We start from the raw sequence: 27,062 nt of genomic DNA, 5'->3' as shown, positions 1-27,062 counted from the left end.
GTGGGGCTGCATGTCTACAACTTCAGGTTAATTTAAACAGAATAAGCTATATTTTTATGTCAGTGAAAGAAGATATATAGCCATCTGGCTATGTCAGTAAACTAGTTCGCTACACAGTTGATCAAATCACTGCACAGGCGACCAACGTCCTTGCACATCATTTGTGCAGGAGCTAGCCACCGGGTTGTGTTTATTTTCACACAATTGCAAACTATTATATAATTGTCACAACATTTGTAATAATTTAGCCTTCTAGTTATTCTGTCTCTTTCAAGAAAAATAATACGAGAGCGCAGTGATAACAAATGAGGAATTATGTTTTTAAATTTTTTGTTGAGGATGCTCAAAACAGACAGATCTGTTGAGGGAGAAGAGTCGCGGAGGAGTAACGCAATCTGACATGAAACATGATCCACATGTTTAAATAACAGCCTATAAATGTGTTATAAGTGTTATAATATATCAGGCATATATTAAGATGCTTATTCAATGGTTTAACTCTGAAATTGATTAATGAACTTGTTTTTATTATTTAATTATTGATTAGGTGCCACGCCCCTCCCAGTCCAATCACATGCTTTGTACAGATGCACTCAGTACCAGGCTTGAGCACACTTGAAAGTACATGCTCTACTGGATAAACCATGTTTACAATGAGCACAATTTGTATTTATTTACTTAACCTTTATTTAACTAGGCAAGTCAGTTAAGAACAAATTCTCATTTACAATGAGGCCTACCAAAAGGCAAAAGACCTCCTGCGGGGAGGGGGGCTGGGCACACATCACGACAAGAGAGACCTAAAGACAACAACATAGCAAGGCAATGGGATGGCGAGAAAGAATACACAAGATAAATGCAATTAGCACTATGATTTTATGACAACGTATTTTTAAACTTACAATTTGAATATAAAATCAGTTTTATTGTCGGAATATACGGACGTCCTCTAAAGTTCCTCCCTCATTTGCATATCAATGGGACCGCGCTAACTTCAATGTGTATTACTAATGTTATTGTATGTGTATGTTATTATTACATGACACATTTGACTTTAAAAGTTATTCTTAAAGTGTGATATAATGGCGAAATGATCATTGTTTACGTTAAATGTTGAGTAACAGCGGAGAATTGTAATTTAGTCGGGGTCATTTTACCTGCTTAATCTGTCAGATGGACCAATCGGAGCAAGCCACTCCCTCCCATCTCCTTTTACATTGGAGGCTATACAGACAGGTGTTAATGAATCACATTTCTTTTAGAGCGGCATCATGGCGTCATTAGCCAGCTAAACAGATTTACAGTATTTGAAGAAAGGGAGGGTTATCTGACGTTCATCTATAACAATTAAGCGTCATAAGTTTGATTGTCATTAGTTTAACTCAAGTAATGAAAAATACACATATTTTCGACAAAAAATAAGTTATGGATATATGCAACGGGAGGAGGCGAAAAATAAGAACCCCAAGAAGTCTGAGGGCTTACAAAAGGCTGGTTGAAGCACAGAACGCTACCGCCAACATGACGAAGCGGGAGATGAAACGAGAGGTGTGCAAAGTCCTGAGGTCGCTAGCGGTAGAGAACAACAACGTGGACATCGATGTCCCCATGGAGGAGCACTGTTTCTCTATGAACTTTAGTAAGAACGAGAACCTCGAGGAGCATGCCATGGTTATGGCACCACGTTACAGTCTGTTGCGAGAGGTCGGAAGGGGCAGCTATGGGGTAGTGTTCGAGGCAATTGCACGGAGGACAGGGGCAAGGGTAGCGGTTAAAAAACTCCAGTGTAACGCTCCTGAAAATGTGGAACTCGCTCTGTCAGAATTCTGGGCTTTGGCAAGCCTGGAGAAGAAGCACGAGAATGTGGTGCAGCTCGAGGAATGTGTGCTACAAAGGAATGGAATGGCCCAGAAAATGAGTCATGGAAATAAAAGGTCAAAACAATACCTGCGGTTGGTGGAGACTTCACTAAAAGGTACCTTTTAGCAAATTTTTACCTCGATGAAATCCACTGCCTGATTGGTTCTTGTTGTCACTCTTTAGTAGCTACTATAACTACCAAGATTGAAACGGTAAAATGGCTTGCTAAATTAGCTCGCTGTTATCAGTACAGAGCAGGCCAATCAAAACAAAATTTTTCCTTATTAACTTTGCTACTAACTCAGTGTTTGACCCATTGTTTGTAAAAAGGAGGCACATTTTTCCAAGTTGCTGATCAGCACATACAAACGAGGTAGATACGCGAAATAAACCTACACTTAAAAAAATAATTTTTGACCGAATGTAGCATTGTGTAACATGTTATGTTACCTATTGTTTCTATTTGGTAACTGTGAATGGCAAAAAAAATATATGGGCAGTTATTAGAATAGTTTTAATAGTCCCGTGTACAGGGTTGCAGACGTAATGATAGGGTACAGTGAAATTCTTGCACTATGACCTCTGTTATTGTTTTTTCACACATTGCCAATGGAAATAATATATACACATGAACAGCTGTGGCAATGATAAATGTTAATTGGGGGTGGGGGCAGTGTAAATGTCTGGGAGGAGGCACAATGTACAGTCATAATGCTTTGTTGCTCAGTCTCATACATTTGTTTTTAGGAACAAGATTTCAAAATGCCCATGTGCCACTTATAGGTTAACTGCCATAATGCGCTATAGGCACAGTGTGCTATTCCCAGCTTGAGGGAACAGCCCTACTGGGATTTGAGAACAGTGTTCTAGTTGGCCATCAGTAAACCCTTTCCTGGTTGGCTGCAAATTTGCAAACATGACTGAATCAAACAATCAATATTCTTTACAATTGATGGTATTAACCCAAGCTATTGCCTATTATTTATTATATTTTCTATTAGTATGAAATGTACGTCACTTGACATTTTTTCCCTTGTCAAGCTTATTTGAGCTAAGTGTGAAATATGCCAATATTAATTAGGATTAGATTGTTGTTTTGTTTTGAGACCCACAGATACTGCTGAATCTTGCTTTTAATCTCTAGGCTCGCTGTTCAGAGCCTAGCCTCAGTACTGCCTTTGCTGGCTGTCTTTTTATAGTAAGTTATGTAAGTGTCATTTCAGTCCATTTCTTTTGTCAACAAATTAAATATTAATCTTGACTTCATTTTAGCCAATATGCATCATTTAAAAAAACCAAAAGGAGCTTCTCTAGTCTATATAGTCAACATTTTGATTAACATTTAATCATAATATTTGTCACTTTCTGCACAGCTTTGAAAGCATGGTGTTTTGAAGCCTAGAATGAATATACTGTATGGTGATCATCCTAAACTCAGCAAAAAAGAAACGTCCTCTCACTGTCAACAGCGTTTATTTTCAGCAAACTTAACAAATGGAAATATTAGTATGAACATAATAAGATTCAACAACTGAGACATAAACTGAACAAGATCCACAGAAATGGAATAATGTGTCCCTGAACAAATGGGGGATCAAAATCAAAAGTAACAGTCAGTATCTGGTGTGGCCACCAGCTGCATTACATACTGTAGTGCATGTCCTCCTCATGGGCTGCACCAGATTTGCCAGTTCTTGCTGTGAGATATTATCCCACTCTTCCACCAAGGCACCTGCGAGTTCCCGGACATTTCTGTGGGGAATGGCCCTAGCCCTCACCCTCCAATCCAACAGGTCTGAGACGTGCTCAATGGGATTGAGATCTGGGCTTTTCGCTGGCCATGGCAGAACACTGACATTCCTGTCTTGCAGGATATCACGCACAGAACGAGCAGTATGGCTGGTGGCATTGTCATTCTGGAGGGTCATGTCAGGATGAACCTGCAGGAAGGGTACCACATGGGGGAGGAGGGTGTCTTCCCTGCAATGCACAGCGTTGAGATTGCCTGCAATGACAACGAGCTCAGTCCGATGATGCTGTGACACACCACCCCAGACCATGACGGACCTTCCACCTCCAAATCGATCCTGCTCCAGAGTACAGGCCTCGGCGTAACGCTCATTCCTTCGACAATAAACGTGAATCCGACCATCTCCCCTGGTGAGACAAAACCACGACTCTTCAGTGAAGATCACTTTTTGCCAGTCCCGTCTGGTCCAGCGACAGTGGGTTTGTGCCCATAGGCGACGTTGTTGGCGGTAATGTCTGGTGAGGACCTGCCTTACAACAGGCCTACAAGCAGTCAGTCCAGCCTCTCTCAGCCTATTGCGAACAGTCTGAGCACTGATGGAGGGATTGTGCGTTCCTGGTGTAACTCGGGCTGATGTTGTTGCCGTCCTGTACCTGTCCCACAGGTGTGATGTTAAGATGTACCGATCCTGTGCAGGTGTTACATGTGGTCTGCCACTGCAAGTACGATCAGCTCTCTGTCCTGTGTCCCTGTAGCTCTGTCTTAGGCGTCTCACAGTACAGACTTTGCAATTTATTGCTCTGGCCACATCTGCAGTCCTCATGCCTCCGTGCAGCATGCCTAAGGCACGTTCACGCAGATGAGAAGTGACCCAGGGTATATTTATTTTGGTGTTTTTAGAGTCAGTAGAAAAAAGCCTCTTCAGTTTTCAAAACTGTGACCTTAATTGCCTACCGTCTGTAAGCAGTTAGTGTCTTAATGGCCGTTCCACAGGTCCATGTTCATTATTTTTTATGGTTCATTGAACAAGCATGGGAAACAGTGTTTAAACCCTTTACAATGAAGATCTGAAGTTAATCTGTAAAAATCCAAATATCGTTGAAAGACAGGGTCCTGAAAAAGGGATGTTTCTTTTTTTTTATCTGTGAAAGTTTGTTGGACAATAATGCTCAGCTAACACTTCAGCACTGTCTTAAATTCTACAGATTTTATCATGGTGTGCAAAGAATATTTATCGTTTTTTTTAATGCACATTTTATTGCAATTCTATACATTTTGCAATGCCATTGTATTCATGTGATATTTGAGTGAGAGAGAAAATAACATCTAGTTTATAAATAGCTCTAAGATATGTAATGACTAACATGACAAGAGGAACTGATGATTCACTACCCAATTTCTTAATTGCACCTTGTGCATTCTACTATTACAACTTTCAAGAGTAATTAAAAAAAAATACTGGGTGGGCACGACCCCCTGCCGACACCTAATTTGGGAACCACTTGCCTAGACAAGTTAACCCCTCTAGGGTATGTGGGAAGCTAGCATCCCATCTGGCCAACATCCAGTGAGATTGCAGAGCGCCAAATTCAAATACAGAAATTCTCATTATAAAAATTCAGAAAACAAAACATATTTTACATAGGTTTAAAGATGAACTTCTTGTTAATCCAACCACGGTGTCAGATTTCTAAAATGCTTTTCGGCGAAAGCATACCTAGCCCAGAACATACCTAGCCCAGAACATAGCCCGTTGACAAATTATTACAAACAGTAACCAGCCAAGCAGAAGCGTTACAAAACTCAGAAATAGAGATCAAATTAATCCCTTACATTTGATGATCTTCATATGGTCAGGTTATTTGTATTTTTGGCAACTTTTACATCACAATAGTCCTAAAGAAAATAATGTACTTTTTACTCCATACATTTTCCCTGATACCCAAAAGTAATCGTTACATTTTGACAGGAAAATGGTCCAATTCACACACTTATCAAGAGGTCATCCCTACTGCCTCTGATTGGGCAGACTCACTAAACACACATGCTTAGTTCGTAAGTTATGTCTGAGTGTTACTGTGCCCCTGGCTATCTGTCAAAAAAATGTTTATAATGTGCTGTCTGGTTTGCTTAATAAGGAAGTTGAAATGATTTGCACTTTTACCTTTAATACTTAAATACATTTTAGAAATTCCATTTACTTTTGACAGTTAAGTATATTTTTAAATGAAATGCTTTTAGACTTTTACTCAAGTAGTATTTTACTGGATGGCTTTTACTTGAGTCATTTTCTATTAAGGTATCTTTACTTTTTCTGAAGTATGACAATTAAGTACTTTTTCCACCACTGGAAAAAAAAGATATTTAATACATTACAGCCTTATTCTAAAATGTAACAGAAAGGGGTCTGAATACTACTGAACTTGTCTTCTGCATTAAGACCTGCCAATAAAAATGAAGACACACAAATTACTAAAGAAGGAGCCGAGAGATCAATATAGCCTAACCAGAAGAAGATAACCTGCCCCCCCCCCCCCGCTCTGTTTCGATTGCTCTCTGCTGCTGGAGTTGCAGGTAATAGGCTACACCAGCAACGTTTTAATTTAGTGCCAAGTTATCCTACCATTTCTACTGATCTGCGTGCCAGTTATGATTTTCATATGCATATTTTTGTGGAACAGCTTAATTTCACTTACATTAGTCTTCATATCTCAAAATCAATGTCATGTGGTTAATCAACATTTGAAATTAAAATTATACAAATCTAGAAGTTACTTCTATTGCTAATATGTAAAAATAGCCTACATAAAGCCAACAAACATTGCAGCCTGCAGGTAGAGAATATCCTGAGGAAAATAAATATCCTATAAATCACATTGGCTATGCATGGCCTGTCTGCAAGGAACTTGAAACATTGTATCAACTATTGCATTAACTTGGTCTGACCCGGCGCTCGTGCTAGCAAAACTTACAAGTTTGTATAAAATATTCTGCGGCGCTAGTTTCCCCTGCGATTTCTGATTGTCTTATCAGATCCCCAAATGGACACACTTATAGACCTACATTTGCCCGAAGGCCTGGTAGACTAGGCCTACTTCTAGATGCGTAACCAGGTGTGTTCTTCCTCAAGATTGACAGGAGCGCTCCAAAAAAAAGATAATTAAATAATTGACAACTAGTAAATGGAATGAAATAAACCAACTTTTTTTCTCACAAGTGTCAATTTGTGTGCTCTGCAAACGTGTTCAACTACTATGATGACAACGGTTTATTTGAGAAACAAGTCCTGCTTGTTTTCATAGCCATCACTGCACATGTGGAAAGGGGGGCAGTGTTTCCCATATATTCTTTTAGCAGCGGCAGGCCGCCGGTGCTAAGTCATTGCCGACTGTCCAAAATATGTACTTAAATTTTATGGAGCCTCCATTGATTTTATAATGTTTGAGGCACTCGGATGACAAGTCATGGCAAAATGTGTAGAATTGCAGGAAATTGTCTTTAAAACATCCAGATTTAGTCTGCAGCCAAGATGACAGCCTTTAAGATTGGCGAGGTTCCATTGGTTTTGCCACTCTTAAATGTTGTTTTGTCTGTCTCTTTCCCTAGGTGAGCGAATTCTGGGCTACCCGGAGGAGCCGTGCTACCTATGGTTCATCATGGAGTTCTGCGAAGGCGGGGACCTGAACCAGTACATCCTTTCGCGACGGCCCGATCCGCTCACCAACAAGAGCTTCATGCGCCAGCTGACCAGTGCCGTGGCCTTCCTGCACCAGAACAACATTGTGCACCGCGACCTCAAGCCCGACAACATCCTCATCTCCCAGAAGTCAGGGTTGCCTGTCCTCAAAGTGGCTGACTTCGGCCTCAGCAAGGTCTGCGCAGGCTTGGGCAAAGACGGCAATGAGCACCCCAAAGCTGGTGGCGACAAAAACAACGTGAACAAGTTCTGGTTGTCGTCAACATGTGGCTCAGACTTTTTCATGGCGCCCGAGGTGTGGGAGGGCCACTACACGGCCAAGGCTGACATCTTTGCCCTGGGAATCATCATCTGGGCCATGCTGGAGCGGATCACCTTCATCGACGCCGAGTCCAAGCGCGAGCTGTTGGGCACCTACGTGCGTCGGGGCACTGAGATTGTGCCAGTGGGTGAGGCGCTCCTGGGGAACCCCAAGATGGTGCTCCACATTCCGCAGAAGACACGCAGCACCATGTCTGAGGGGGTGAAGAAGCTTCTGCAGGACATGCTTGCGGTCAACCCCCTGGACCGGCCCGACGCCTTCCAACTGGAGGTGCTGGTGAACCTAGTCACGTGTGCTGCGTGACACCGCTCCCCTCCCATTCCCCTTTCCAAACCATGGCCAGTCTGCTTTTTTACCAGGTAGGTTTTCCTCACATGGTGAGGACACCACATGTGGGTTGTTCCATAAGATTTCAATCACTTTCTGACTGGACCCCTTTTGATTTGAACAAGACCTTTCATACATGTTTGCTAGGGCTGTGACGATCACAATTTTTTTCCCATGGCAAATATGAAACCACGACGGAGACCCAAGTCTTTGGACCTTTTAAAAACTGCTGTATGTAAAACGTGTGCTATAGCCTGGAAAATGAATGCCCAAATCTAATCAAATTGTATTGGTCACATACACAGATGAACGTGGTACCTTCAGGCGTTTGGACATTTCTCCCAAGGATGAACCAGGCTTGTGGAGGTCTACAATTTTTTTTCTGAGGTCTTGGCTGATTTTGATTTTCCCATGATGTCAAGTAAAGCTGCACTAAGTTTGACGGTAGGCCTTGAAGTACATCCACAGGTACACCTCCAATAGGCTAATTTACATAATTTGAGTCAATCAGAAGCTTCAAAAGCCATGACATAATTTCCCACACTGTTTAAAGGCACAATCAACTTAGTGTATTTAAGCTTCTGACCCACTGGAATTGTGATAGTGAAATAATCTGTCTGTAAACAATTGTTGGAAAAATCACTTGTCATGCACAAAGTAGATGTCCTAACCGACTTGCTGAAACTATAGTTTGTTAACAAGACATTTGTGGAGTGGTTGTAAAACAAGTTTTAATGACTCCAATCCCTGTACGTATGAGATGAGTAATGTAAGATATGTGAACATTATTAAAGTGGTTAAAGTGGTTCAAAGTGACGAGTGAGTCTATGTAGGCAGTAGCTTGTCTGAGTTAGTGATTGCTGTTTAGCAGTCTGATGGCCTTGAGATAGAAGCTGTTTTCCAGTCTCTCGGTCCCTGCTTTGATGCACATGTACTGACCTTGCCTTCTGGATGATAGCGAGGTGAACAGGCAGTGGCTCGGGTGGTTGTTATCCTTGATCTTTTTGGCCTTCCTGTGACATCAGGTGGTGTAGGTGTCCTGGAGGGAAGGTAGTTTGTCCCAGGTGATGCGTTGTGTAGACCGCACCACCCTCCGCAGCACCCTACTAGATGATTGAGTTGGAGGCGTGCTTGGCCACACAGTCATGGGTGAACAGGGAGTACAAGAGGGGGCTGAGCACTCACCCTTGTGGGGCCCCAGTTTTGAGGTATTGTTTCCTACCTTCACCACCTAGGGTCGTCACTTCAGAAAGTCCAGGACTCAATTGCACAGGGTGGGTTTGAGACCCAGGGCCTCCAGCTTTTAATGATGAGCTTAGATGGTACTATGGTGTTAAATTCTGAGCTGTAGTCAATGAACAGCATTCTTACATTAGGTATTCCTCTTGTCCCGATGGGACAGGGCAGTGTGATGGCGATTGCATCGTCTGTGGACCTGTTGGGGTGGTATGCAAATTGAAGTGGGTCTAGGGTAGCAGGTAAGGTGGAGGTGATATGATCCTTGACTAGTCTCTCAAAGCACTTTATGATGACAGAAGTCAGTGCTACGGGGCATTAGTTATTTAGGTCAGTTACCTTTGTCTTCTTGGGTACAGGAACAATGGTGGCCATCTTGAAGCATGTGGGGACAGCAGACTGGGATAGGGAGTGATTTGAATATGTCTGAAAACACACCAGTCAGCTGGTCTGCGAGTGCTCTGAGGACGCGGCTAGGGATGCCGTTTTGGCCGGCAGCCTTGCGAAGGTTAGCTCGTTTAACTGTCATGCATATACGTCGGCCACGGAGAAGGAGAGGGGGGTCCCCGTGGTCCTTGTTAGCGGGCCGTGTCGGTTGCACTGTTATCCTCAAAGCGGGCAAATGTGTTTAATTTGTCTGGAAGCAATACGTCAGTGTCCGTGACATGGCTGGTTTTCTTTTTGTAATCTGTGATTTCCTGTAGACCCTGCCACATATGTTTCTTGTCTGTGCTGTTGAATTGCAACTCCACTTTGTCCCTATACCAACATTTCGCTTGATTGCCTTGCGGAGGGAAAAACTACACTGTTTATATTTGGCCATATTCCCAATCCTCTTTCCATGGTTAAATGCGGTGGTTCGCACTTTCATTTTTGTGCAAATGCCGCCATCTGTGGTTTTTGGTCTGGGTAGGTTTTATTAGTCACAGTGGGTACAACATCTCCAATGCACTTCCTTATAAACTCACTCATTGAGTCAGCATACATCAATTCTCTGAAGCTGCCTGGAACATTTCCCAGTCCGTGTGATCAAAAAAATCTTGAAGCGAGGATTCCGATTGGTCAGACCAGCGTTGAATGGTTATAGTCATGGGTACATCCTGTTTGAGTTCTGCCTATAGGACGGTAGGAGCGAGATGGAGTAGTGGTCGGATTTGCCGATGGGAGGGCGAGGGAAGGCTGTGTATCCCTCGTGGAAGTTAGAGTAGCAGTGGTCCAGTGTATTGCCCGTGCTGCAATCAATATGCTGATAGTATTTAGGTAGCCTTGTTCTCAAATTTGCTTTGTTAAAATCTCCAGCTACAATAAATGCTGCCTCAGGATATATGGTTTCCAGTTTACAAAGAGTCCAGTGAAGTTCCTTGAGGGCCGTCGTGGTATCTGCTTGAGGAGGTATATACACAGTGACGATAACTGAAGATAATTCTTGGGAGATAATATGGTCCGTATTTGATTAAGTAATTCTAGGTCAGGTGAACAGAAGGACTTGAGAGCCTGTATGTTATGGTTACACCATGAGTCATTAATCATGAAGCACACTCCTGATTAAAGGCGACTCTGGATGACAACATACTGATGTTTATTTACAACATTAGGGCTGTTTTCCTGAAGAAGTTAAATTCACTCTGTTTTGTTTCCTTGCCATGATACTAACGAGTATTGCAATACTGGTCTCATCCAGGTCCTAATGTTTGCCCAAGTAACTTTTTGGACCTGAATGCCAAAACATAGAGGTGCTCGAAGTTGACCCATTTTCCATACCACACGCTACCATGACATATCCATGTCTTCATCACTGAAATGGATAAACGTAGAATTTTATATACTTTGAAAGCTTAAAAACAGGGTTGTCAAACTATTCTATGATTTCTTGAAATAAATTAAGTTTAACGTCATTGATCTTAAAACGAGTAAAGTCATATGTCTCATTTTCACAAATGTTGTAGTTTAGACCCCATTTTACATAATCTGAAGTGTTTGTTGTGCTCGTCATTGGTTGAGACACTCTATACTCTTGAATTCAGGGTGGGTGTCATTCTGATCATAGAAATGGAATTTATAGGATGGACCTATCCCTTCAGACCCTTGCAATTTAGCAGATACGCATCAGATTATTGTTCTTCAATTAAACAGTTTGACAACCCTGTTTTAAGATTTCAAATTTATATCAAACTCAACCGTTTATCTATTTCAATGATGAAGACATGGATGTCTCATGGTAGGGTATGCAAAATGGGTTAAGTTTGAGAACCTCAATCTTCTGAATGTTTTTGCGTTCAAGTCTAAAAAGTCACTTTCTGAGAACTTCTACCATGGGCAAACATGATGTATTCTCCTCACTGCCAGATTGACTTTAATCTGAGGTACTGTTTTTGACTCCGTAGAGGCTTTGGCCTCCCTTCTCTGTTCAGCCAGCCAATCAACAGTAGTAGAGGGACAACTAGGCTGGTAATGCCTTGACGCTCTGTCTGCCGTTTTCAAGTCCAGAGAGGTAACTCTGCATGCTGGAGGCTCAGTCTCTTACCACTCGTTGTTTGTCTCCTTATTCAGCCAATCCCTCACCCTCTTTCTCTCTTTTGCTCTCTGGCTTTAATCAAAACCATGCTACTTGCCCAGGGACCAACATGTACCCTGTATAGTTGCCAGTACCAGTCCAAACTCCACCCCTCCCACTTCTCTCTCTGGCCCACTTTTCATTCTTTCATAACACTGTCCTACTCTGACAGATCATTGCCTCAGGGGTCTTTTCGTTTAGCACTTTGTATGCCTGTAGATGAGCAGATCAGCTGGGCTCGTCACCTTTCCCAAGGCAAACCCAGCCCAGCCAAACCCTTCCTCCTCCTCTGTGTGAGAGATGGTATCAGTTATCTGTAAACAAGCCCTATTATTCCTGGGTTGAGTGACAGACTCCCTTTGCCTTACCTGTCAGGTACGCTCACATCACACCCCAACCATGTTCACTTTTTCAACACCACGGGTTGGCCTGAACTCATTTCCCTGCAGACTATACCTTGTTCCTTCCTTAATCCTGTTTTGTTTATCATGACATATGGGAATTCCCTGGTAGGCTGATTAATTCCCTGTAGGGCATTGTGCCATGTCAGTCTTTGGGCTGGGATTGTCCTCACCTTGTTTTTCTAAGAGACTATTAAGACTTGTTATCTCTCAGTGGATGACTCCCAGTGCCTTTGGTTGGGCGTAAGGCACGAGTGTTCAAATAGTAGCCTTTTTGTTTTCTTTAAAATACTTGATCTGCGCCCACTCAAACTGACTTATACTCCTGATGTGCTGATGCACCCTCTATAACCACTTGTTGCACCCTCTAGAACCACCTGTTGCACCCTCTATAACCACTGCTTATTATTTGACCCTGCTGGTCATCTATGAGGATCTATGTACTCGAATCTCCATCAGGCACAGCCAGAAGAGGACTGGCCACCCCTCAGAGCCTCGCTCTTCTCTAGATTTCTTCCTAGGTTCCTGCCTTTTTGCAAAGAGTTTTTCCTAGCCACCGTGCTTTTACATCTGCACTGTCCAATCTGTCGCTCTGAACCAGAGTGGGTGAATATGGGGAGTTAATGGAGGGTTACGGGGGGGGGGTTAATCCTGTGTTAAATGCTAATCCTTTCACTGCTCAAGTTAGTGCAAGAGGATTATGCAGAATTTAAGGTGAGATCATCATCTCAGTCCAGTACCAACTCCACCAACCACTGCTGTGGGCATCTTCCACACACACTACACTTGCGCACTCTGAGAGCAGTCCATGGTTAGTGTTAACCTATGGTCCATGGTTAGTGTTAGCCTATGGTCCATGGTTAGTGTTAGCCTATGGTCCATGGTTAGTGTTAGCCTATGGTCCATGGTTAGTGTTAGCCTATGGTCCATGGTTAGTGTTAGCCTATGGTCCATGGTTAGTGTTAGCCTATGGTCCATGGTTAGCGCCTCCCACCTCTGGATAGCAGCACAGACTTCAGCTGCCAGTCCGATGCAGGATTCAGGAGCCCTCCACTTTTCCACTCTCCATTCTCCCTCTCTCCCTCCCTCGCTCCTCCACCCCTTTCCCACTGGTAGACAATGAGGCTGCTGCTCCTTCTCGGTGAGGGCTTACTGAGGCTCACTTTTGGAACATTTTATCTTCTGTGTCTCTGCCAGCCTGTGTCTGTCTGCCTCCGTACCCAGATAAACCAGACCAATGTGCATTTAGCTTTTGAAATAATGTTTTGACGATGTGAATACTGTAGTAGGATTTTGTATGAACTGGGGGATTTAGAGTGCACTGCACATGGTGCAAAGTAACATGTCACGTAAAAGGCTTGTCTAATGAATGTGTTTAACTAAGTCTGTGACATCAACAAGGAGCACTGACTAGTACTTTACATAAGTATTTTTATGTACGGTGTATGGGTCCCATACAGAGTCTAGTTCAAAACTGGCCCAGGGCACACGAGCAGAATAACGTGTTGAAACTCACTCACACTCTCTTTACTATGGTCTCTATGGAAATGGTGTTTACGCATTGGTTTGGCTGTATGGTACAGTATGTACTATATGTGTTCTGTGGGAACTGGTCGGGGAGTGGGAGGGTGGGGATGACAAGTCAGCAAAAGCTAAACACAATATTAGAGTTGACTGAGAAATGCCAGCAGGAGGGCACTTTTTCTTTATATTGGATTTTGGGGGAGAAAAGGGTAGGTGTTGAAGGAGAGCATTTTGGATTACTTATGTAACGGGGTGTGTTTAACTGAGTAATAGGGGTTGTAAAAAATGATAAAAGACCCTTGTAATGAAAGGGCTTTCAAAGAAGCCTGCCTGAAACTTGGGTTAACAACCCAAATATACATTTGTTGTGAGCTTCACAAGTCGTATGGAAAGTCAGGTTTCCATGAAAGCAATATCTGGTTGTGCAAGTAATACTAGGAAGTATGTTTGTTTTTTGTTTTTTTATATATAAATTTTTTGTGCACATCCACACCTCGGCATTGTTCTTTGGCTATACACCCCCACCCCCCACCCCTTCTGCTGGGTCCCTGTCATAACTGGAGGGCCTTCGCCTTTCTGCTCCTCTGCCCCCAGTCAAACAGCACGGTTGGCTGGTGATGTAATTGAATCTAATGGATCTGCATTTGTACGCACCCCTCAGGGTCTCGTCTCACCCTGCCTTAGACTCTGTCTATATCACTGTCTGGTCGCCAGTGCTATGGCAGTGCTAGGGTTCTGTCTGGTCGCCAGTGCTATGGCAGTGCTAGGGTTCTGTCTGGTCGCCAGTGCTATGGCAGTGCTAGGGTTCTGTCTGGTCGCCAGTGCTATGGCAGTGCTAGGGTTCTGTCTGGTCGCCAGTGCTATGGCAGTGCTAGGGTTCTGTCTGGTCGCCAGTGCTATGGCAGTGCTAGGGTTCTCTCTGGTCGCCAGTGCTATGGCAGTGCTAGGGTTCTGTCTGGTCGCCAGTGCTATGGCAGTGCTAGGGTTCTGTCTGGTCGCCAGTGCTATGGCAGTGCTAGGGTTCTGTCTGGTCGCCAGTGCTATGGCAGTGCTAGGGTTCTGTCTGGTCGCCAGTGCTAGGGTTCTGTCTGGTCGCCAGTGCTAGGGTTGTGTCTGGTCGCCAGTGCTATGGCAGTGCTAGGGTTCTGTCTGGTCGCCAGTGCTATGGCAGTGCTAGGGTTGTGTCTGGTCGCCAGTGCTATGGCAGTGCTAGGGTCCTGCGTAGGCATAGAGTAGTGAGTCTCAACCGTGTCAGTGCTCTTTGGTGCCATGTTTGGTTTAAATCACTTTATTTTGTCAAACACTTATTTCTGATGCTCTGTCTTTCAGCATTGTTCTTCTGATTGTGGTTGGAGCCTTTTAAACTCTAATTGATGGATGAGAGCTGCATGATCAGTTGTTGTCGCGAAAAGCAGTTGAGCTTGCTCTCAAGGATGTTTTCCACTATGAACGTTTTAGATAAGCGTCACTGCGGTAGCTTTACTGAGAGTCTCAAAGATCCACACACTTTGCCAACCCCAACCAAAGCCATAAACCACCACTACTTTCCCACAAATCCTTAACTCACACTAATATTTAATCACTTAAGATGGGTGAATTACTTGAGGTGAATTCCTCCCAAACCTGAAATCAAACACACAGGCACAGCTAACCTCAGTGTCAGTTTGGGCATTGCATAAGTTTGTCAGTTTCTCTGTTGTGCTTTCCGTTCCTTAAGCTCTATTTAATGTTTTTCTATGGTGCGGTTGTGGTTTGTACAGAGCTAGTTATAACCGGTTTTGGTGAGGACCAGACTCCTCTGCTGGTTTTAATTGCTATGCTGAACGAGGCCTGCCTGCCTTTCTCTCTCCATCCCCCTCTCCCTTTCTCTGGAGAGGGTAAAGGCATCTGCATCCCAGTTGAAACGGTTCGAAAGAGTTTGTGCATATATTGACATTTTGCGACGATTTTGTTTGTTTTGGACTTCAGTAAGGGTTTTTTCGGTTGTTTGGGGCACATTTTTTCTTGATGCTAACCGAAGTCTACGCCCCTTCGTCAGTGGTTGGTTAACAGTAGGGATTCTTCCGTAAAGTCTTGGTCATTCAACGGGAGACGACTCGTTTTCATGCACATTTCTTTTTTCATCTAGAAATACTGCACCAAACATCTTAGTTGTGTAATTTTACATCCAACTACAGTGCCTTGCGAAAGTATTCGGCCCCCTTGAACTTTGCGACCTTTTGCCACATTTCAGGCTTCAAACATAAAGATATAAAACTGTAATTTTTTTTGTGAAGAATCAACAACAAGTGGGACACAATCATGAAGTGGAACGACATTTATTGGATATTTCAAACTTTTTTAACAAATCAAAAACTGAAAAATTGGGCGTGCAAAATTATTCAGCCCCCTTAAGTTAATACTTTGTAGCGCCACCTTTTGCTGCAATTACAGCTGTAAGTCGCTTGGGGTATGTCTCTATCAGTTTTGCACATCGAGAGACTGACATTTTTTCCCATTCCTCCTAGCAAAACAGCTTGAGCTCAGTGAGGTTGGATGGAGAGCATTTGTGAACAGCAGTTTTCAGTTCTTTCCACAGATTCTCGATTGGATTCAGGTCTGGACTTTGACTTGGCCATTCTAACACCTGGATATGTTTATTTTTGAACCATTCCATTGTAGATGTTGCTTTATGTTTTGGATCATTGTCTTGTTGGAAGACAAATCTCCGTCCCAGTCTCAGGTCTTTTGCAGACTCCATCAGGTTTTCTTCCAGAATGGTCCTGTATTTGGCTCCATCCGTCTTCCCATCAATTTTAACCATCTTCCCTGTCCCTGCTGAAGAAAAGCAGGCCCAAACCATGATGCTGCCACCACCATGTTTGACAGTGGGGATAGTGTGTTCAGGGTGATGAGCTTGTGTTGCTTTTACGCCAAACACAACGTTTTGCATTGTTGCCAAAAAGTTCAATTTTGGTTTCATCTGACCAGAGCACCTTCTTCCACATGTTTGGTGTGTCTCCCAGGTGGCTTGTGGCAAACTTTAAACAACACTTTTTATGGATATCTTTAAGAAATGGCTTTCTTCTTGCCACTCTTCCATAAAGGCCAGATTTGTGCAATAGACGACTGATTGTTGTCCTATGGACAGAGTCTCCCATCTCAGCTGTAGATCTCTGCAGTTCATCCAGAGTGATCATGGGCCTCTTGGCTGCATCTCTGATCAGTCTTCTCCTTGTATAAGCTGAAAGTATAGAGGGACAGCCAGGTCTTGGTAGATTTGCAGTGGTCTGATACTCCTTCCATTTCAATATTATCGCTTGCACAGTGCTCCTTGGGATGTTTAAAGCTTGGGAAATCTTTTTGTATCCAAATCCGGCTTTAAACTTCTTCACAACAGTATCTCGGACCTGCCTGGTGTGTTCCTTGTTCTTCATGATAGTCTCAGAGGTCCGTTAAAAGCGCAGAGAGCATCACAGTGCAGGTGCATTTATACGGAGACTTGATTACACACAGGTGGATTGTATTTATCATCATTAGTCATTTAGGTCAACATTGGATCATTCAGAGATCCTCACTGAACTTCTGGAGAGAGTTTGCTGCACTGAAAGTAAAGGGGCTGAATAATTTTGCACGCCCAACTTTTCAGTTTTTGATTTGTTAAAAAAGTTTGAAATATCCAATAAATGTTGTTCCACTTCATGATTGTATCCCACTTGTTGTTGATTCTTCACAAAAAAAATACAGTTTTATATCTTTATGTTTGAAGCCTGAAATGTGGCAAAAGGTCGCAAAGTTCAAGGGGGCCGAATACTTTCGCAAGGCACTGTAAGATCTCCTTGGCAAAAACATCAAAATGAATGACAGATTTCTTGAATTATTTCTTTAAGAATGTGTACACTTGCTGCGGCATCTCAGAATGGACAGACAGTACTATTTCTGCTTTCTTCTCGTTTTTCAAGAGAATGTCCTTTTAAGTGAGTATGCGACCACACTCATTCGGGTAGCCGCCAGCCGAACTGAAGCATACTGACACCATAAGGGTGAAATGTTCTCTGTCACGCCTTGTCATATAATTACTGAACTTGTCTGGCAGTGGTGGGTGGACTGAGGCTTTTCAGCCTTTTCAAATGCAGGAGCATGAAAAATTCCAGTTAGTTGAGTATCTAAAGAGAAGCTTAAATGAGACGGGAACTTACTGGTTTATTAGAAAGTGATTCTATGGTGTAAAATCTAGCGGTCGACCTGTTGCTTGCAGCCCTGTTATTCGGCAGTGTAATCGAGGAATCAATATCCACATAAACGTTGGCATCTGCATTCTTAGGCCTACTTGCATAAATCATCATCATCATCAATCTTTAATAGAGTACAAGTTAAGTGCTTTCTGTGTAAAAGCTACACATTGTTCAGTGCTACCAAACCAGTGGAATGGTTGAAGAATTACAATGTGGCTCAGTTTCACCCTGCAGCACCTCTTGTTCATGTGATGTTTGCCTTGCTTCCTGCTGCAGGCACGGGCACTAGCAAACTGTGCACCCCTTTTTCCAGACCAACAACAATCAAACCAACAATAGGTTAGCCAATTTAAAACATTAGACTTTGGATTTGTTTGATTCAATTTGACACTTAGTGTAAAAAAAAAGGGGGGGGGTTCAATTGGCTGCCTAAAATGGCAAAAGGTCGCAAGAGTCTTCGTAGTTATGCAATCTTGCATGTTTGAGTCGCGGTATGGGAAGCATGCTAGTGGCATGGGGGAGGTTGTTTCAGCAGTCTTTAAATGGCCCTGTGCTCAGAGTAGGTGTCTCCCACACAGAGTCTGGACAGGACCTTTTAGCTGGCTCGTGTTCATTAGGCACTAAACGGAAGAAGACTCACTGGAACTGGTTGAACTTGTTCAATGAGAAACACGTTTTTTGTTGAAAAACATTTGAAAGCATTTTCTGTTGCTTGCCCTAAGGACCGTGACCCTGGTTCATGGCAGCGTGCATCCTCCTCAACAAGCCTGCACATGACTTAGAATGGGAGGTGAAGTCGGCCAGCGCCGCCCGAGCTTAAGAGCAATCAATAATGGCTGGCATTTAGCCTGTCCTTGTCAGCTGCTGAGCGCAGGGTTAACGAAGGGGCCCTTTTGCTTGAGGAACCTCAGGTGCTGCAGTGGTTGCTGCATAAGAGGGGTGATTTAATGGGGTTGTCGACTGCCCCAGTGGAGACCACCGTAAAGAATTTGTTGTAGTGAACCTGCGGGTATTTATACCATGAAACATAATGAATCCCACCAATCATGCACATCTGAATGGTCTTGCATATTAGCGCAATTATATAGGCTTCATTTTGTATGCACAGATATTGCTTGCTGGTTCAGTAAAATGCACTGGAGTTCCACAGTACACTAATAGCACTGCCTAAAGAAAAATGATACTCATAACCTGTAAGCCTCTGTTTCATATTGGCTGACATTCACCCATCTTATTTTCTCCCCTCTCTCCAGATGTTTACTAACTCAATGTGGGATCCCAAGTCTGTACAGAGATGGAAAAAGGGACTCTGATCATCTCTGAACTTTAAAACCTCTGTGATTGAGGTCAGCACTTCAAAAATCAGGACACCATCTTAGGAAAATCTATGCAATCAAATCGTATGGAAAGTCAGGTTCTCTCCCCGCTTCTTCTATTTTAAATTTGGAACGTTGTCACCAAAAGCCGAAAGACGATCACCAATGTGTGATGGTCAGCTATGCCAGAACACACCTTGCACACCTGGTTTGAAATGGCCTGAAGGAGTAATCATGATTAAGTTATGTTTATATTTGATATGCTGGTCTTCAAAATAAATTTTTCTCAATGTTTTTGTTTTTTCCTTTTGTCCAGTTATGGATGGGTTCTTCCTTCTCCTCCAATGTTGACATGTGTTGTTGGATGGGGCCACAGGCTAGTATGAATGGATAATCTGTCATGTTTGGACTGAGAGGCTAACATGTTGCACTGTGGAGCCTCTATGCCAGATGTTTAAAAAGTATTCCTAAAATGACCGATGATAATGATGTAGAAGAAGGGACTCAATTTCTATCATAGAATTTGTTCTAGGATGGACATGAATGTTCTTATGATGTAAATGTCAGACATTTTGGTCAGGGAGTTGGTCAACCATGGTTTGACAGGACTATGATAAGATATTATGAAAATAGAATTTAACTGCACTGCTGACAAACACAGTGCAGATACAATAACGTATCTGCACTGTGTCAGCCAGATTTAGACCACTTTTTAAGCATTTATGGAATAATTTAACTGCCAATAATTACCCCCCCCAGTGTAAAGGAGCAATTTATTTTTTATTTTTTCCTATGACCGAAAAGCTGCTGTGTTGTACATTGAACATGTAACCAAATCTGAAATCCCAACCTACGGTTGGTAATGCTCCCACGTAGGGAAATAGAGCCCTGAGGCTTCAGGCTATTCGGCGTGGGAAATGTGGGGACCCAGTGTCCAGGTAGGCTACACGTATCTGTGTGTGGAAAACATTTCATCACAGGTAAGACATGCAACTTGTTCAGTGTAGTCTGTTTGTAACACCACTCACTACTTGTAGCTGTATAGTCCCTTTGTTTGTGTTGTTGGTCTTGGCTAGCTTAATGTTCTGGTTGATAGCACTCTATTTATGTAACCTTTATTTCTTCAGGGAGTCATACTGAGACAAAGGGCTCTTTACAGATGAGCCCTGAATTACATCAATTACAGAAAATACACATCAAAATGCGAGCAGAAAGACATTCAAAAACAAACTCAATCATCAGTGATGAGGTCTTCATGCAAGATAATTGTTATGTAATGACATAAGGTCATGTGGCTGCTAGCATCGTCATGGAAAGGGGCTTGAGGGAAGCCCTACAATATTAAGTAGTGAGAACACTCAGGAGTAGGCAATGTTGAAAATTCATCTTTAGATGTGTACTTTGCTTAAATTTAATTTTGTAATTGACTAAAACAAGCAGACAAAAATAAAATTGTTTTTGAAAAAGGCCAACTATTTGCTGTGAGCCAATGGTAACCTAGGTAACCACAGGTTGTTTTCCCCTCAGGCGGGCTTGGTTGTGAAGTTCTATTCTAATAACAAATGGGTCTATTTAAGCAATAAGGCACCTCGGGGGTTTGTGGTATATGGCCAATATACCACGGCTAAGGGCTGCTCTTAGTTGTAACGTGGAGTGCCTGAACACAGCCCTTAGCCGTGGTATACTGGCCATATACCACAAACCCCTGAGGTGCCTTATTGCTATTATAAACTGTTTATCAACGTAATTAAAGCAGTAAAAATAAAAGTTTTGTTGTGCCTGTGGTTTACGGTCTGATATACCACGGCTGTCAGCCAATCGGCATTCAGGGCTCGAACTACCCAGTTTATAAATGCCAACATTCCATTCATACAATGCAGTCAATCCACAGCCATACACTGGCTGAAATTGATGATAGGACTCAGACAAGTTGTAAATGCAACAGGTATTGACTGATATCGTATCATATAATGGCACTCCCAGCTCTCCAAGAAAACTGGTATGGTCTGTTTTTTAAAGGCTATTTATACAGAAAATTGCTATTAAAAATACATAAATGCATTTAAAATTCTGACTATTTTACGTTGACAAGTCTTATTACACAATTTCTGATATGCAGAAAGATCAAAGGCATTTAAGTAAAATCAGGATTATTCCTCCACTGCCTTTCATTCCAATTAGACTGGTTTGGCCAATATGGTTGCTATTTTCACCCCATTCTGGAACTTTGAGGGTCTATGACGTAGCCCCTCGAGTAATTTAACAGCATCTCTATGACTTGTATACTGTGAATGGGAATTAAATTCAAAACAACTTTAATCAGACAATTAAGAACGGTGGGTTAGGCCCTTTTTGTTGGGTAGTTGAGTAAGCAGTTCCTCAATGTGGACTCACGGACCTAGTATCAACCAAGCTGCATCAACACCCCTGTTTTCCTCCCTCTACACCCTTGTGCCTTATTTTACCTTCATCAAATGGAGGGCTAACTCATTTGATTCACAATTTATTTATTTTTTTTATTAAAAAATGTTTTGATGCAGTATATAATTTGTCCCTGGTAGCAGGCCTATCTATATCAGTTGACAATATGTTGTGCATTTGAAGACAACTGTTTGTCTCTATATGAGATTATAAAATGGTTTTAGGGGCATTGCTTTAACCAAATTGTCCAAGAGTTTTGGACACTGGTGTGTCAATGTAGTATTGGGCTAAATCTAAAATTATTATATCATGTCTCCAAAAAAGGAGGCATAATATGGAATGATGTTAATTTAAGAACAAAAAATGATATTAACTCAACTTTTGACTGAGTAGGTAGTAATTACTATGAAAGTCTTAGACATGTATATTGTATGTCACTTACCATTATGTTGATGAACTTGACATAGTCATATTTTCTACAGGAATTTATTAAAAAACTGAGCATTTTATGGTTTCAATGTGAGATGGTCATGAAGATTCAGGACCCTAACCAAATGAATTGTATTCTAGCTACTCACTCACTTTGCAGTCTAATGCCATGTAAGGGAAAAGTGGGAACCTTTTTTTGAGTGCTTCAAAAAAAATATATATATATATATATTTTTGACTCATTTACTTATTTGACTTTGGATAGTGTTACAATAAAATTTGCCGTTAACATTGTGTAAATAATGCTATGAAAGGGGATCGAAAGGACCGTTTGAATCAATATAATTTGAGCTTTGAGTAGTTCTTGAATATCTGTTGAGGTACTTCCGTTTAGGAAGTCTGATTGGGAATAGTTCCCCAATTAACACCAAGACAAGGTTAGAAACACCTTTCCAAAATGGGTCCACTTTAGTCCACAACAACTGCCTAGCTGAAGCCTCTTCTCTTCATGAAAGCGTTTCCAAACTGGCAGAACGTCATGTTCAGTACACAGTAAAGCTTTGTATAACATGTTGAGCCATCAGTTGGTTTCCCGTCTGTTCTGTAACTTTAGTGAATACTGCATGGTGCCATGTTCCTTGCTAACCTTTGAGTCCGTTTTAGTCGTTTCACTTCACATGGTAAACGAGTGGTGTGTGTGGAAATCGCAGTTGAATGGACAGGTATTATACACCCCAGACGTACACCCCCCAGATAGATAGTTGTTGTCAACGTCTTTCAAACACTACCACTTTGAAGAGGCTACCTTCTGGATTATGAAGTCTCTTTTTTTTATTTATTTTTTTTTATTATGATTTTATATTGTAGTACTTTGGCTCATGAGAATTTGTCACGCAAAGTCCAAGTTACAATACCCGCTCAGGTAATGGTTGCCGGTCTAAAACCAGGGCTGGATCATTCCAAAAGCTCATTCTTGATTGCAGAGTGTGGACTATTTAACGAACAGTGTATTGGGCATATTGTCCACTGTCTTAACTAGCTTTTGTTTTGTTTGAAGTGAGCACGGTAGTGGATGGTTGACTCGTAAACGTGCTTCCAGGATTCAGTTGAGACAGCAGCTTGTGCTGCCCCATCACGGTCGAGGCAATCAATCCTCCGTATTTGTTAGCCCAGTGCAGCATCCTGTTTTCACATTTTGACCTTTTTTAGTTTACAGCTATTGACAAACTCAATCTGTATTTGCTAGTCCGATCCTACCTGTCTTCTACTTCTCTGGCAGTTCTTTCACTAGATCGTTTCCATAGATTAATTCAAAACTGATATCAGTCCAGACCTGTGTTGCATTTGTTTTTTTGACGGGCAATTTCTTTAAGTGTGATCGCTTTAAACCTGAGACTGTTTGTTTCTCTTTAACGTCAACAAACCTCAGGTCAAACTCCTCAAAGGCTTCTCGATGTGGTTTTTCGTTTAGCTACTTTTATTGCCGCTTGACATTTTGAATACTTTACCTTTAAAGCTTAGCTGCAGAAAATATTTTGGCTCTTTCTGCCATCTACTTGTTCATTCATGACATCGTATCGAGTAGTGAAGATGTTAGCGTGTAGGTTAAATTACCGTATTCATTCCTCTTCAAATCCAACACTCCTCTATGCAACGTTCTCACTACACATTGTGTAAGGAACCACATCATTTCTGTTCTGCTTTGTTCTCCTGAACTACTGCTTTCTTTCATCACGTCAGTGTTCATACATTACGTGTCTTTACAATGTAATGTAAAATATGACATTTCTGTTGTTCAAAAGCTGACTGGAGCCATTAGGTGTTTTAGCAAAGCATTGTTTTTGCTGTAAATGTTTGACAACTTCTGTTTTTCTTGAAATAAATGATCCAAAACACAAGTCTTTGTTTGGTTTTAATATCATCAATTCATTAATTAGACATGATAAAAGTAGCATTTTGTAATCCACTCCAACAAATACTTCTGTTCTTGTACAGTGGGCTCAAACCAACCTCTGATCGTAGTCTTTAAATCAAATTTTATTTGTCACATGCGCTGAATACAACAGGTGTAATACACCTTACAGTGAAATGCTTACTTACAAGCCCTTAACCAACAATGCAGTTTTAAGACCATACCTAAAAAGGAAGAATGAGAAATATTTTAGAGCAGCAGTAAATAACAATTGCGGGTCAAGATACAGGGGGTACGGGTACATTGTCAATGTGGGGCTAGATACAGGGGATACCGGTACATTGTTAATGTGGGGCTAGATACAGGGGATACAGGTACATTATCAATGTGGGGCTAGATACAGGTACAATGTCTGTGGGGCTAGATACAGGTACATTGTTCATGTGGGGCTAGATACAGGGGATACAGGTACATTGTCAATGTGGGGCTAGATACAGGGGATACAGGTACATTGTCAATGTGGGGCTAGATACAGGGGATACAGGTACATTGTCAATGTGGGGCTAGATACAGGGGATACAAGTACATTGTCAATGTGGGGCTAGATACAGGGGATACAGGTACATTATCAATGTGGGGCTAGATACAGGTACATTGTCAATGTGGGGCTAGATACAGGTACATTGTCAATGTGGGGCTAGATACAGGGGAAACAGGTCTATTGTCAATGTGGGGCTAGATACAGGGGATACAGGTACATTATCAATGTGGGGCTAGATACAGGTACATTGTCAATGTGGGGCTAGATACAGGTACATTGTCAATGTGGGGCTAGATGCAGGGGATACAGGTACATTGTCAATGTGGGGCTAGATACAGGTATATTGTCAATGTGGGGCTAGATACAGGAGATACCGGTACATTGTCCATGTGGGGCTAGATACAGGTACATTGTCAATGTGCGGGGCCACTGGTATTGAGATAATATGTAGGTAGAGTTATTAAATAGATAATAACAGAGTAGCGGGGGGGGGGGGGGCAATGCAAATAGTCTGCAAATATTCTGGGTAGCCATTTGATTAGCTGTTCAGAAGTCTTATGGCTTGGAGGTAGAAGCTGTCTAGAAGCTTCTTGGATCTAGACTTGGCGCGCCGGTACCGCTTGCTGTGCGGTAGCAGAGAGAACAGTCTGTGACTAGGGTGGCTAGAGTCTTTGACAATTGTTAGGGCCTTCCTCTGACACCGCCTGGTGTAGAGGTTCTGAATGGCTGGAAGCTTGGCCCTGGTGATGTACTACCCTCTGTATTGCCTTGCAGTCAGAGGCTGAGCAGTTGCCATACCAGGCAGTGATGATCCTTAATGAACTGGTTGAACCCCACTTATGTAACCACCAAGTTCATGGCACAACAGTAGTGAGTAGTGGTCCTCTGTAGCTCTATTGGTAGATAATGGCGCTAGCAACGCTACAATAGTGGGTTCAATTCCTGGGATCCAAAGTCAATTCCTGCACGCATGACTAAGTCACTTCGGATCAAAGCATCTGCTAAATGTCTTACATTATTATATATTAGATGACGTGATAATAATTTTTTGATACTCCCAGTTTGAGAACTATTCTGACCAATTTGGTCCTAGTCTTTAAAAATGTAATAAATGATTGTAGTTGTCAGCATCTCTGAGAGTGCCAGCTATTATGTCTGCTGTCTGTCAACCAGCTTAATCGAGCCGCCAACTGTCTCTGTTAGTCTGGTGCTTATCTGAGCGCAACTGATCTGCATCAGACTGTGATGCCTATATGTTGGTTTTACTGCTGCTGCCGTCCCCTGTCACTGTATATTTAGTAGAGGCCCAAATGGACAAACTTGTTTCCCACAGCCGTCAATAATCCTTTCGATCAGAGCGGCTGTTTTCCCTTAAGGATTATCCCTCACTACCCTAACACCATTGTATTCCTCCAAAATAATGTATTTAACTGATCCAATCATTACAAACTGTGCTGCAGCCATCTGATGAATGAAAAAAACACCTCTGTTACAAAACACCAAAAAGTTTAATGACATTTGGAGATGATTGCCAAACCAAGCCTTTGATACTGGGTGAGCCTAGAAGGTATGGACTAGGGCTGTTCCTGTCTTGGTCGACCAAGAGTTTTCTTTCGACCAATACATTTTTTAAATGCATTTCTCCATAGGCTTAAAAACAGCGTATGTGTTTTAATAAAATCAACTACAGTATATGCACTGAGCTTGTCTGATATTTTAAGTACAGTGTTGATAAAAAAAATGAAGACCCAAATCACTTGAGGGAGCCTGACTGCCATTGATTTGGGCCAGGCTCGTACTTGCCAGACTGTGTTTTAAAAAAAATGTGCAGAGGCCCTGTGTGACTGCCGCACGCTCTCTCCCTCTCCTCCCTGCTGCAGGGACCAGGGACCATAGCATAGCAACAGTGTTTTTGCGCTGTCCGTGGTGCTGAAGCTGCAACAATTCATTTCGAGTTTCTTGTTTTTTCTCTCACTGAAAAGTTAAGTTACTGAAATCCCTCATTTGTTTAAGAAAACATTGCCTAAACCCTTGCTCTTTTTACGTGGCACATGTATTGCATGTGGGCCTGACCTACTGCATAGCATATCATAATCACATCAATACATTTGTTATAACAAACTCCTACACCGTAGCACACGTGATAGCATAACGGATGCAGAGGACGTGTAAAATAAACTTAATGTTTAGTGGTTGCTCAGGAAGGAAAGGGGAAGTCCGATGTATGGAAGACATTTGACTTAGTTGTAGAAGCATACAATATTTTAAAAATCAGACCATTTGGAACAGTGTAAAGAACACTAAACACATAATTGTACCAAAGAGTCTTGTAACTGCTTTTTAAAAAGCCTTTATTACTGCAAACACTAAAGACAGATGCATCAGCCCCAGCGCCAAAACAAATCAGTTGGAGGGGCGTTCCATTTCCATGGACCGGACCATTTTTCATGGAGGTGCCAACAGCCTTTATTATTGAGATGTAAAAATGCAACTTATACAATGGGTGGGCTTAGAATTAGAGTTCCCATTGTTCTAGAGCAATTCACACCTGTATTAAA

The 27,062-nt window shown here is 42.2% G+C and overlaps 1 protein-coding gene across 2 annotated transcripts; it reads left to right on the top strand.

Annotated features, from left to right (window-relative positions):
* Positions 1-1,239: 1,239 nt before the first annotated feature.
* LOC110491858 (serine/threonine-protein kinase 35) lies at positions 1,240-19,495 on the top strand. Of its 2 annotated transcripts, XM_090202594.1 has the most exons (4): positions 1,240-1,975; positions 7,217-7,988; positions 8,262-8,400; positions 19,139-19,495. In XM_090202594.1, the coding sequence occupies exons 1-2, from the start codon at positions 1,426-1,428 to the stop codon at positions 7,930-7,932; spliced, it is 1,266 nt and encodes a 421-aa protein (XP_090058720.1). In that variant the 5' UTR covers positions 1,240-1,425; the 3' UTR covers positions 7,933-7,988; positions 8,262-8,400; positions 19,139-19,495. The 2 variants fall into 2 exon arrangements, with proteins under 2 accessions (XP_090058720.1, XP_021421347.2); XM_021565672.3 differs by lacking the exon at positions 8,262-8,400.
* The last annotated feature ends 7,567 nt before the right edge of the window (positions 19,496-27,062 follow it).

This window comes from Oncorhynchus mykiss, chromosome 16, assembly GCF_057628025.1.
Source record: "Oncorhynchus mykiss isolate SJ-2025 chromosome 16, ASM5762802v1, whole genome shotgun sequence".
Lineage (NCBI taxonomy): Eukaryota > Metazoa > Chordata > Actinopteri > Salmoniformes > Salmonidae > Oncorhynchus > Oncorhynchus mykiss.
Note: the sequence above shows the minus strand (reverse complement) of the source record. Positions and strands in the feature narration are given on the sequence as shown.

Excerpts from the sequence above, each read along its gene's own strand:
- LOC110491858 (XM_021565672.3), top strand. The coding sequence starts at position 1,426 with ATGGATATATGCAACGGGAGGAGGCGAAAAATAAGAACCCCAAGAAGT. Across the intron at positions 1,976-7,216 it reads GGTGGAGACTTCACTAAAAG|GTGAGCGAATTCTGGGCTAC; the intron begins GTACCTTTTAGC and ends CTCTTTCCCTAG.